The 13,025-nt window shown below is 37.7% G+C and overlaps 1 protein-coding gene across 1 annotated transcript; it reads right to left on the reverse strand.

The window, feature by feature from the left end:
• Positions 1-158: 158 nt before the first annotated feature.
• On the reverse strand, positions 159-10,175 carry LOC117403359 (transmembrane protein 178A-like). The gene is made up of 4 exons (XM_034005448.3): positions 9,416-10,175; positions 5,044-5,157; positions 2,072-2,209; positions 159-1,057 (listed from the first exon to the last, which is right to left on the reverse strand). The coding sequence occupies exons 1-4, from the start codon at positions 9,825-9,827 to the stop codon at positions 816-818; spliced, it is 906 nt and encodes a 301-aa protein (XP_033861339.1). The 5' UTR covers positions 9,828-10,175; the 3' UTR covers positions 159-815.
• Positions 10,176-13,025: the final 2,850 nt, after the last annotated feature.

The following is a 13,025-nucleotide window of genomic DNA, read 5'->3' on the forward strand; positions in this document are numbered from 1 at the left end:
TCTGAATGACAATATGTGTGAATTACCATAATTAACTGCAATTACATCTCTTACATTAATTAAATGAACTTTGCATTAATATGTTGTACTAAATTACTACTTTATTTGAGCTCTTCTGGAAAAAATTACAATGTTGAATAAAGTACAAGAAACTAATGTCAATTTGTTACGTAACTTTATTTGGTAACATGACGTCCACAGGTTTCACGGTGTACACAACACACACACTGAAGGAATACCACACATCAGGGTTGGCTGGATCAGGACACAAGAACAATAATCCCAAGAGCTCAGACACATATCACACTTTCCACACAAACTGAACAGTAGTAAGGTATAACTTCATTGCTTCCAATAGGAGATACAAGATAGTTTCATTGCATTTGTTTAAATAACACATTTAGATCTATGTTCAGTTTTTTCGGTACAATATTAAGAGACTGTTATGCTCAATCCACAGACAAAAAATTGAGAAAAAATAACAGTAAATCCCAGGCTTGTATGGACTGCCTTCCGCAGTTATGTTGTGTGTTATTCACAGTAATAAGGTCACCAGCTTTCAACAATCTAGTGCCACCTAGAGGTACAATTGAGGATCTACCATCCAATGAATTTCTGTTGCACTACAATACCCATTCCCACCAGCAGATGGCAGTATGGCATACCTGGAAATATAAAGCTGAAGACTGCTGGAGTAGAACTGAAGTACATTAGGTAAAGCATAAAAGAAGAAAGAGAGAAAAAATAGCTTTGGAAAATAGTTGCATTAAAAAACCAACAGAATATTGTAGTAACTCAGTCTTCCTGATAAATGTTCACACAGAAGAGTCCATGGTGGTCTTTGATTGTATAATCTTGGTCCTGCTGATGAAGGGGTATGTGGTACAAAGGCACCCCGAGGCCACAGTCAGGCCCAGGCTGCACCAGGCACAGAATATTGACCAGCTGTAGCCGTGCTCCACGTTGTTTGGAAGACCATAGATAAATGACGGGTTCCGGGACAGGTCGTACGAGATGCTTGCTGCATAGGTGCACAACGAAATTGTGCAAAATATACCTGAGAAAAAAGGTTCAATCAATTATTATTTCTTTTATGAGGCCTTTCTTATGAATTACCCAGCTGGTATATAAAACCTTAGTGCAGTTTCCATTAAGTGCCATTGTCCTCATTTGAGGTCAGGTTTTGTCAATTTTTGGAGCATTTTTAACTGGCTTCAACCCGTTATTTGAATTTTCTCTAACTCTATTGTTACGATAGTTTACTCTAATTTTGATGACTGCAAAAGTTATGTTTTAATGTAACTGTAAATTCTACAAATATTGCCCTTCAGATGCTTTTTCAGATACCTCAATACTTTTATGACACCTCAAAACTGATGCCTAAAAATTAGAAATTTCTTGGTGTTTTCCAACCCACACTGATCAATTTTCTATGTGTTGAGCTTCATAGCTGGTGTGAAATTTCACCAGTCTAATTACGGGCACGTCTAACTTGACTGTCCTCAAAATAAGATGCAACAGTTTGTAGCCAAAATGAAGGATTTAAAAATATATATCTATGAAGAAATATTTATTTAAAACATAAATACAGCTTGTGTTCTGATTTTTTTTAAAGAATGTTTTATTTGGTACTTAATGGGTTAAATCCACTTTACATTCACAGCCATCTTTTAACCATCTTTAGAGAGTCTCTTAAACCTGCAGACTTGCCAGTTCTGTCCAGTATACACCAATACTCGTCATTGCTGGAATTTCCAACATGCATAAGCTAATAGTCTGTTTGGGAAGTCATGCAGTTTGTCACAAATGTTCCTCTAGAACAGGGGTGGGCAACCTTGGTCCTGGAGGGCCGCTGTCCCTCCTGGTTTTTGTTCCCTGTACCCTAAATTACCTAATTGGACCAATTAAGTGCTTATTAGAAGCTTAATTGGTCCAATTAATGAATGTAGGATACAGCTGGAACAAAAACCAGGTGGGACACCAGCCCTCCAGAACCAGGATTGCCCACCCCTGCCCTAGAATATGGCGGAGGTCTGCTAGAGCCTGTAGTAGCACAACCAAAGGTGCATACCTGCCATGAGGAAGAGGAGCCCAGACACGTGTTGGGTGAGGCTTTCCTCCCAGAAGAAGCTGACAGTCGCCACGATGCACCCGCAGAGCAATACAGCAGCAGCCATGCCTAGAAACCCAGCGGTGATTCTTCGCAGATCTGGTGATGCAACATGGAAATACTGTACTTACACTGTAATTGGAATTCCTTTCACTATATTATTGTATTGTTATCAATCGCCATGACATACACATTTTTCTATGAGTGATAACTTGTTCATGTTTGCAAGTTAACAAAGGACAGGTCACCTCAACTGTAGAAGAATGTAATCTAGTAGGTATCTATTTATATTGTCTATTTATGGGACGTTCAGTCTTGCCCCATTTCAGAACAAGAGATGTCCAAATCCTGCACTGCACAAAAACACAAATTAAAATGTTATTTTTATTTTTGTATTAATCTGTGCAAACAAGCAGAGAAGGAGGTCATATTAATGGCAACTACTTATCAAAAAGCGGAAGGCGGTTAAGGGTTAAATGTATAAGGCATTTAAAAAGAATGTAGAGTATTTGACTTTAATAATGATCCCTGCTGAGAACTTCATGCTTCATTGAAAACCTACTTTCTGGAACAGACTTCAATTAAGAAAAATTAGGGCTTTATGCAAGAAAGTGTCTTACTAAATTGAACAATGTCAATAATGATGAGAAGCTGGTGTAAGCTTCGAAGTTGGCAGGTAGGCCCCTGTCTGTCTTTGCATTATTTTCACTCAGGGAGCTTAAAGGATGCCACACTTTGAACCGCTTTAAATAACAGGCACTGTCTATAGAGGGAATTGCTGTCTAAAATAATGACATTTAAATGTTATTTTGTGAGCGTTAAAAATGTGCACAGTTCAAACATTTGTTATTTCTTTATTTCTTTTGATCCATTCCAGTGACATTTCTAACACTAAATTAAGACATTAAGATGGCCATGTCTGTCAATACCGGCAATTGGAAAAAATACTATGAAATAAACATGCCAATTTCTAGGACTTATAATGGTTATATAAAGAAATTACATAATGTTGAGGTTACTTGCTCTGTTTAATAGGTACTTGAGTGATTGTCTTTTTAAATGCTGTAAAATTTCTCCAACCTCAGTTGGAATCCATAGGTTTGAATCAGTGTTTCCACCTCTTTATAACTATACAACACTTCCTTGTGTTTCCCTTTTTTTTTTTTTTTTTTTTACTTTTTCACAGGATCTATGTGAACTTTTGGCGCCTCGATTTGTCAATCTTAATTTGACGATTCGGGTTGAGGGTGAGGGTGAGGGTGTGGGGGGGTGGGGAGCCACAACCATGTTTTAACCTCCAGCGAGGCACCTCTGCGCTTGACTCGAAGCGCTCGCAAAGTGCACATCATTCATTAGTAAAAGTCACGTAACACCTTGGGACCATGCAAACCCCTAATGCTCTGCAAAACATAGTGCTTAGTTTTACTAAATACGATATTTTTTTTTAGACAAAAAGCAGTTTTTACTAAATACAATATTTTTAAAAATGCGTACGGACGATAAAATATATGTATTATAATAATGCTTTTTATATTTCCTTGGTCACCACAATGAGTTTAAGACTAGTGGCGTATGGATCAAAGTTGACTAAAAGTATGCTCTGGGTTCTCTTCAACTAGTATACATTTTTCGGCTTTTCATACTCAAAATCAAGATTCTGGGCCTCATTTTCGAGAACAATAGCTCAGGGGGCCCAGAGCTGGACAGCAGCCATTAACCAGGTCCGTAAAAAAATTGGCGGATGGAGCACAAGATTCTTAACAATGACGGGTAGAGTATTAATAACCAAGTCTATACTGTTCCCCATACTCTCTTATGTAGGAAAAATCTTTCTCCCAGACAGGACCACCAAAAAAGTGGTGGACCGCATTATCCATCGATTTATCTGGGGCAGCAAGATGGAGAGGGTAAAGCGAGCCACCATGAGCAAAGCCGACAAGAAGGGAGGTAAGGGGATCCCGGACGTTGTGCAGCTCACCCGAGTGCAGGGGCTCACGCAAACTATCAAGAACATCCAGGCCCTGGACAGGAAGGTATGTTACATGAATCGTTTCTATTTTGCCAGTTTCTATAGAACCTTAAGGGACACTATATATAAATTGGGCTTAGATAAAGCAAAATTGGCCTCCTGGGAATACAAGCCTGTAACTAAATATCTTGCCGGTTCCCAGGAAATTGAAAAAGTAGCTACTTTCTCCCTCACCCAAAACCAAAAAATCTGGGAGAATGTGTCTCACAGCTGCCTCAGTAATGTCCAGAAGGATATAGCATGGAACACCGTCCACAGTTTACTCCCCACTCCCCCACTTTTTTTAGAGAGCACTCCCCGGCCCTCACAAGCACTGGTTTTTTATAGATGGTTCTTTTTTTCCAGTCACTTTTAAAGCAGCATTTATTTTAAAAGAGTATTTTACTGAAGATTTCTGTGGAGATGAACTGTTATGGGTTTTCAGATAATTTGATGATCTACGTAAGGCATTAATTATGACATATTGTCAAGGTGCTCTCTCTCTCTCTCTCTCTCTCTCTCTCTCTCTCTCTCTCTCTCTCTCTCTCTCTCTCTCAATTCAATTCAAATTGGCTTTATTGGCATGACAATAAAAATAATTGTGTTGCCAAAGCACATACATGGCATAACCGACTCAAATATACAGACAAAGAATTTATTTTAATACTAACAGTATCCCTCCTCCCTCTATATTAATACAGTAAACAGAATCCCTCCCTTCCCCTCTATATCAAACAGTACCCCCTTCCCCCCTCTATATTAAACAGAATCCCCCTCCCTCCCTCTATTAAACAGAATCCCCCCTTCCTCAATTAAACAGAATACCCCCTCCCTCCCTCCCTCCCTCTCTATATTAAACAGAATCCCTCCATACAGCCTAATAAAATATACAAATATTATGGAACTGATTTTAGAATGTACTTACGCAAGAGGTGCCACTCATCCTGCTGAATAGTTCTGGTCAAATTAAAGGGAATGTTTCTTAGGCGAATAGGTTGTGAGAAATGGTACTTAATAGATGTGCACTGCTGTGCAATACCTAGGTAAAATGAGGAAACAAGCGATGTCATTTCTTAATACCCCAAAATATATTCATACGTTAGCACTACGGGGAAACAAAAGGCTTAATTTAATACAGTAGAACACAGGCTTTCTGAAATACAGATCTGGGAATAGTTTTCTTTACTATTGCAATATCTAACTTTATTCCTAAAACTGTTGTCCACAAGAACTGTAGTATAATAAATGGCCACAAGATGGCACACAGTCAGCAAGTTACAATCACAAGTCCTTTGACAAGCTATATAAATAGTCTACTAACACAATGACCCAGTTCAATTAACCTTTCAGCTTAACCTTGTAAGATATGGCGAGTGTTGGGTCTAGAAGAGCAATCGGGGTGTCTCAGTCTTCCACTGTCTGTTTCATCGCATCGATTACAAATATTTAGACATATTTGTAGGCCTACATTTCCATTGTTTACGCAGTCACAGAACGTGACCAGGACAAAAAAGGAAGGTAAAGAACACAATATCAGTTATTTACACAATCCTTTGACTTTCATTCGCTTTGAATCAATGTCTAGTTAATAGCCCATGGAAAGGGGCGGCAGCTCAATCAATGTCTGATTGATGCTGTCACTGTAAGATGTGGGTTCTGCTTCATGTTGTGGTACCAGATACCGTCTGAGAAAAGTGTAACTACTCCCCATTTTACTACTGTGTTTACTTGGTAATTTGGAAGAAAAGTACGATTTGTCATAGAACATTAACAATTCATTTCAAACTAAATTGCACAAAACATTTTAAATACTTATTTGATAGATATTTTTAAACCAAAGATTCACATAGTCTTAATGTTGAAGTGAAAAGACAGCAAAGGCATTCTGACATTGTGAAACGTGTCTCTACTTTTCTCGTTTTTATGTAGATATTTTGCTTGAGCGCTACATTTCTCGTGGGGACACATTTAAGTATAACACTGAAAGATACATTTTCCTTTATATATTAATTTAAATGTGTTAAGTTGCTTTCTGAAACATCCTTAAACGCTTAAAGGAAAAGTTAAGGTGACATTTAACTTAATTTGTTTTATGAAATCAATCGGCAATACAAAATATAGCCTAGTATTCTTGTTTCATACAAAAAATATTTTTTATAGTATACTTTTCATCAAATTAGTGACCGATCAATAAAGCAGAGACTGTACCTGTGTTAGAACAATGTGCAGTAAGCAAAAAGGTCGCCTTCGTTATCTTCGAACTTCCTCATGAAAGAGGTTCAAATTAAAAGAAGGGACCCTTTTTTGATCAGTCACTGGTCAAACAAAAATGAATGATAATGAACAGTTGTTGCATCTGAAGAAAAATACAGGATTGTTTATTTGATCTTATATAAGCAAGTAATCATAATTAAATCATGAAGTACCAATAATTATTGCTGAGTTTCTGGTTTTAAACAATTACATGGGACGTTAAATAAATGTAAGAATCCATATCTATGATGATAAACGTGGTGAACTTTTCTAATGTGCCGTTATGCAGAACTAACGGTAACTGACTTTATTACTTTAACCTTGCTCAAGGGTACAGCAGCAGTGTCCTCCACCGAGGATTGAACCCACGACCCTCCGGTCAAGAGTCCAGAGCCCTAACCACTACTCCACACTGCTGCCAAGCAGTCATATATTATAAATACTGTCTACAGCGTGAAATCTAAAGCCGAAGGGAAACCTACATGTTGCTAGAAAAATGTAGAAAGGTAGCCTATACTTTTTTGTAGAAAGTGAGGTACATGCTACAAGTTTCAAGCAACTGTATCAAAGGACTGTTGATTTTGTAGAAGCAACATTACATCATAGAATAAATCAGCCAATGAAAGTGATGTAAAAAGTCATGTGACTAGCTTCTTTGCTTGCGAAAAAAAAAGAAAAGGGTGATTATTTAGGTGGTATAGTATAGGCAAGTAAATAAGTCTTAATCGGTCCGTTCCTGGTAGATAATGACCAATTTGCCAGTAATGCCACAAGATGTAGTGGATCGGCATTAAGTCGACACAATTATTAATGGTGTATTCCTTGAAAATGAACCATTTTAAACAATGTTTTGTTGGCATTATATTCTATTAGAAACTACAAATAATAATAATAATAATAATAATAATAATAATAATAATAATAATAATAATAATAAGCCGGTTTGATACCGATGTTTACACATCAGAGCGTTCATTGCAACGGTATGTTGCGTTTAAGTTCTCAAGTTGTGTTTTCAGTGGTCATTTTTACTCAAATAAAGGCTTCATTTGATACAACTTTATAGTAATGCATAAAGCGAGTCCTACTTTTGGTTTAACGCCGTTTGAACATTGCAGTTCAGCAGACGTAACTTGTAAATATTGTTACACAGTTAACGTAATCTGATTTGTAGAAGAAAAAACAATCGTCACCAGGCATAATTCAGACATGCCAACAGCCCCTATATGGTCTGGACAGTCCCGATTTCCTAGCAAATATCCCGCGTCCCGATGCATAGGAAGAACGCCCCGATATTTACCAATAGGAATATATATATATATATATATATATATATATATATATATATATATATATATATATATATATATATATATATTCTGCACAGTAGAGTTAGTGAAAACCACACACTGTGCTGTTCGTGCGGTGACACGTCTGCTGATCACTAACTTATACGAAGGTAAGAACGCTTCATGTCTATTTTTACTGTCAGGTCGTGTCGTGTTGAGTTGGGGGGATACGTCTATTGTATGATGAGTGTTTTTTTTGCGTATGACCCCTCCCATGTGTATGATAAATGTTTATTTACTCTAATAAAAACAGAAAAAAAACATTCAAGCAAAAAAGCCAAAAAACAACATTTTTTAGAATATTTTCAAACTACTCTCTATACAACCAGCAAGATGAATTGTTGGATTGTTTTAACTAGACCAAAAAAAAAAAAAAAAAACCTGTATAGGTACAGATTAAATTTTGGTACAGGTAGCAGATTTTTTAGCAAAATGTGACGCTTATACATGTCATATTTTGCTACCGGTAGTAGCAAAAATTGACGTTAGATCGGTGTTATGACAATCGGTAGCTCGGATTGTCAGACTAGTCTGAAAAACTGCAATACCCCTCAGAATGAGCTACCCTGATTGAAGTAGGCGTATAGCAGAAGTTCATTCAAGGGCAGTAAACTATACCCTGAGAAGCTTGCAGTCTATAGTGTCTACATTTTTTTTTAACACAATATGCCTTTTTAAAGGATTTTTAAAACTATAAATCAGGTGATGCTTTGCGATGCGTCTGCGAGTTAAATACCGTGGATCAGAGGGGTGTACTATCTCATGGGATGTACTTTCTCATGCTACATCGGTTTTGGATAGCCCATACATGCTTTCCTATCTATTGTTAACAGCAATAGTGACCGTATTTGATACCTGTACAAAGTTATAAGCTAATACATTATACCGGTAACCGAAAATGGTAGCTCGGATTTATGGGCGTGTATATGAAATAAAGTAATATATATATATATATATATATATATATATATATATATATATATATATATATATATATATATATATATATCACGGCGCATGCGTACTTTGTGTAGGTAGCTCATCCTGATCCTGTCAGAACACCGGTACCGTAATAATGTTTGAAGAGAAAACCGTCTACAAATCGGTAGCTAACAGCAAGCTAGGATAAATACTTTACAGCATCTTGTGTTAAATAACTGGTTTTAAACAAAACTAACATAAAGGATCAATCAAGTTTATTAATATGACATAGTCCAGTAGTTGTAAAGTGCTGTTGAGGTGTCCGTTCACTACATCCAGTTTATCAATTTTCAACAAATATAAATTAACGACTGTGTTCTCCTTTGGGATCCGTTTAGACAACAGACAGCGACTTTCAAACGGGATATACCGATCAAGAACCTTAGCATTTTTAGTAAATCAATTTTCATTAACTTCGATTTTGTTTTTCCTCCTACCTTAATTTTAGTTCAAATAAATGAGCAGGGGAATTCTGACACCGTAAAATGCTTGAAAAGTTGAGATTGATCAAGCATTATTGATTAAAGTCCCTTCAACGACCTCCGTCGATTGTTGTTGAGATTTATAGCCTGTATGCACAAACTCCAGATATGGAGTCGCTCTATATATGTTATCAAACTGAAACATACCTACACATAATGCAGATTTAATACCGATGGGGGTTATTTGACGTTTCCCCCCATGCACAGCCGAATACAAAAGTAACCTTCTTACCCTTTGAAATTAGGTTATCAATATCTCGGTCAATGTCAAGATAGTAGCATTTCCTCCACAGTCCAGCATAGGTTGAGAACAATGGACGCCCGCATTCAGATTCCAGAACTCCCAGTCCTAAAATTGACCTCCAGTTTTCCAGCAGATCGTCCTCCATGCTCCCTGTGGGCACCGGGTTTAGGAAGCCCAAATTCCTCTGTGGGTTATTGGTGTCCCTGAGAGGCAGGTGATAAATGGGCACCACCCGGCTCTTTTGATCATTGGATTCGCTCCCGTGGTGCTCACAGTTCTCCTTGTGCTTCCTGGTGTCGGTCTCATACCAGTGGTCAGTGAATATAGCGGTGATCAGCAATATCAAAGAACAGAGGCTCATTGACAAGGTGATTGCCGTGATTAGAGCCTGCTTCTCCATATTTCGCTCATTAGTGCTGCATTGGCTCTCTCGCAGTCAGGGGGACAGCAGCACGCCTCGTCTTTCCGCTTCTGTTGCTCTAATAACCAACATCCCCTGCTGGATACATGTTTGCGACGATGTTCCCTAAATTATGTACTCGGGTGATGTGATCTCCTTTGTCATTTGCCCACGACTTGCCTCCGCGGTGGCAAATTGTTTGAGCATGCACGTTGATGTGACTCCAGACAGGCGCATTTTTGTATCCGTTAACAAAATACAGACATCCTAAAGTGGATCCAGCTTGCTTGGACTTTTCGACAATCTGAGTGCAAATATATTGGCAGCTCTAGCGCTCTGTCTTCCATCGCCTCTGACTGGTAACGTCCCAGACGACAAGAAATGGATTTTTCAGCACCTCACATATAAATAGCCTCAAAAAGTAGATATGAATATAAATTCATGCATTTGTATGTGTGTGTAAGTTTTATAAATATTATATATATATATATATATATATATATATATATATATATATATATATATATATACACACACACACACATAATATATATATATTATATATATATATATATTACACACACACACACACATTATATAATATATATATATATATATATATACACACACACAGTTGTATATATATATATATATATATATATATATATATATATATATACATACACGTATATATACATTCTGGAATTCTGTTTAAAAGACTACTTGTTTGTTTTTTTTATCAACTTCTTAAAGCACTGTTTTTTTGTATTCAGTCGATGAAGGACATGTAGTCCGAAACGTCCTGATAATTGATTTGTAATCAATTATTCTACCTTTTAAGTACTTGAAATAGCCTTTTCTGTTTTTTCTTATTGATCATTTTGGTAGACAGCAGTTTTCCTTTTTCTCAAACTATATATATATATATGTGTATGTTTGATTAAGGTATGTACAGTTGTGTCATGCTGGGGGGGAGCACCCTCCTCCCCCCCCCCCCCCATCTCTTGGGCAGGAAGAGCACTGCTTCTATACTTCACGTGAAGAATATTGAACTGTTTTGCTCCTATTAATATATGAAGATAGATATACATGTGTATAACCCATACAAATAAGCAAAGAATACAATAGCCGTAAGAAACCCTTGAGAGGTAAATAATGAAAAAGTTTGAATTTAGCATGCCTGGTCTAGAATAATGAGTTAGAGTGAAGGGAACCTGTATCAATAGATAACACTATGTAACACAATTTTTGTTCCTGGGTAGTAAGTGTTATTTCCTAATTGCTTACGCATCAAAAGTATAGAAAATGGCTATTATTCCCCACAAACTTTGCTTTTGTGACCAGGACAGTGATATTTTGAAATTTACCTATTTCCAATGAGGAAACGGGCGAATTTGTGTCTTTTCGTTCACATAAAGTCAGAAAAAAACAACATATGAATCCAAATTAACACGTATTTATACTGAAATAATACAAAAATGACTACAAAAGATTTAGAAGTGAGTAGTTTTTCGAGATTTACGATTATACTGTAAATCACTTTCACGAGTCAGCCCCCAAATGTAGTCTCCCATCATGTTCTCGTTATACTGTCCTTCACTGACAGCTCATCCAGGAGCCTCAAAGCTGTGCTGCTCCATAATGGTAACAAGTACCCGTCTCTTCCCCTGGCTCACTTGGTGCACCTCAAAGAGGATTACAACAGCATCAAGACCTTGCTGGACGCCTTGAGGTATGATGAGTACGGCTGGGACCCCTGGAAGGTGCTGATGCCACCACTGCACATCAAATTGGGCCTTATGAAACAATTTGTCAGAGCTCTAGATAAGGAGTCGGCAGCCTTCAAGTACCTTCAAGACTTCTTCCCTAAGCTGTCTGAGGCAAAGGTCAAAGCCGGTGTCTTCGTCGGACCACAGATAAAGATCCTGGAGTGCAATGAATTCCCCAAGAAGCTCACTAGTAAGGAGCAAGCGGCTTGGAACATCTTTGTCGCAGTGGTTCGGGGCTTCCTGGGCAATCACAAGGCCGAAAACTATGTGGAGCTGGTTGAGACTCTGGTGAAGAACTACGGCACAATGGGCTGTAGGATGTCCCTCAAAGTCCATATCCTTGATGCTCATCTTGATAAATTCAAGGAGAACATGGGAGCGTACTCGGAGGAGCAAGGCGAGCGCTTCCACCAGGATATACTGGACTTTGAACGCCGCTACCAAGGACAGTATAACGAGAACATGATGGGAGACTACATTTGGGGGCTGATTCGTGAAAGTGATTTATAGTATAATCGTAAATCTCGAAAAACTACTCACTTCTAAAACTTTTGTAGTCATTTTTGTATTACTTTAGTATAAATACATGTTAATTTGGATTCATATGTTGTTTTTTCTGACTTTATGTGAACGAAAAGACACAAATTCGCCTGTTTTCTCATTGGAAATAGGTAAATTTCAAAATATCACTGTCCTGGTCACAAAAGCAAAGTTTGTGGGGAATAATAGCCATTTTCTATACTTTTGAGGCATAAGCAATTAGGAAATAACACTTACTACCCAGGAACCAAAAAAAAAAAAAAAATTGTTACACGGTGTAATAGTGACCCCTCACTTCTAAATATAGCCCTACACCCCTGGGTATGTATTTATTTCTGCTTGAACTCGGTGCTATACACCACAGCAGGGGTCTCCAACCCTGGTCCTGGAGAGCTACTGTGGCTGCTGGTTTTCGTTTCATCCAATCTCTCAGTTACTTAATTGAACCAATTATTGGCTTAATTAGTCAATATATTTAGCCACAGATGATGTAAAGACACCTATAAAACCTGCTGGATAGGGGCTCTGCAGGATCAGGGTTGGACACCCCTGCTCCACTGATGCATAGTTCACATACACTAGTCTCTGTAAGTCGCCTTGGATAAAGGTGTCTGCTAAATAAACAAATAATAATAATAATAATCTATGAACACATTTTAAGCATCAGCCCCTCGGAGACTAGAGAAACATAACTGTCTGTGTTTGTCAATAGGAGACCCGCTCGCTGTGAGTTTTGCTTTCTGTTGGTTGGTAGACTTACTGCTTCAGGCAACAATAAAGTTACACTTCTTTGTTTTTACTCTAGCTGAATTCAATGGTTTTTTACATCATTGCTCCTCCAGTTCTACCCCCCATATCCAGTAATTGTAGCCAAAGGGGATAGGCTACA

The sequence above is a fragment of the Acipenser ruthenus genome, chromosome 5 (assembly GCF_902713425.1).
Source record: "Acipenser ruthenus chromosome 5, fAciRut3.2 maternal haplotype, whole genome shotgun sequence".
NCBI classification, from domain to species: domain Eukaryota; kingdom Metazoa; phylum Chordata; class Actinopteri; order Acipenseriformes; family Acipenseridae; genus Acipenser; species Acipenser ruthenus.

What these genes read in the sequence shown, in the direction of transcription:
- LOC117403359 (XM_034005448.3), bottom strand. Translation starts at nt 9,827, where the DNA reads ATGGAGAAGCAGGCTCTAATCACGGCAATCACCTTGTCAATGAGCCTC. An exon ending in GGATGAGTGGCACCTCTTGC is followed by an intron (nt 2,210 to 5,043) that starts GTAAGTACATTC and finishes TTGCATCACCAG; the next exon opens with ATCTGCGAAGAATCACCGCT. An exon ending in GCTCCTCTTCCTCATGGCAG is followed by an intron (nt 1,058 to 2,071) that starts GTATGCACCTTT and finishes CTTTTTTCTCAG; the next exon opens with GTATATTTTGCACAATTTCG.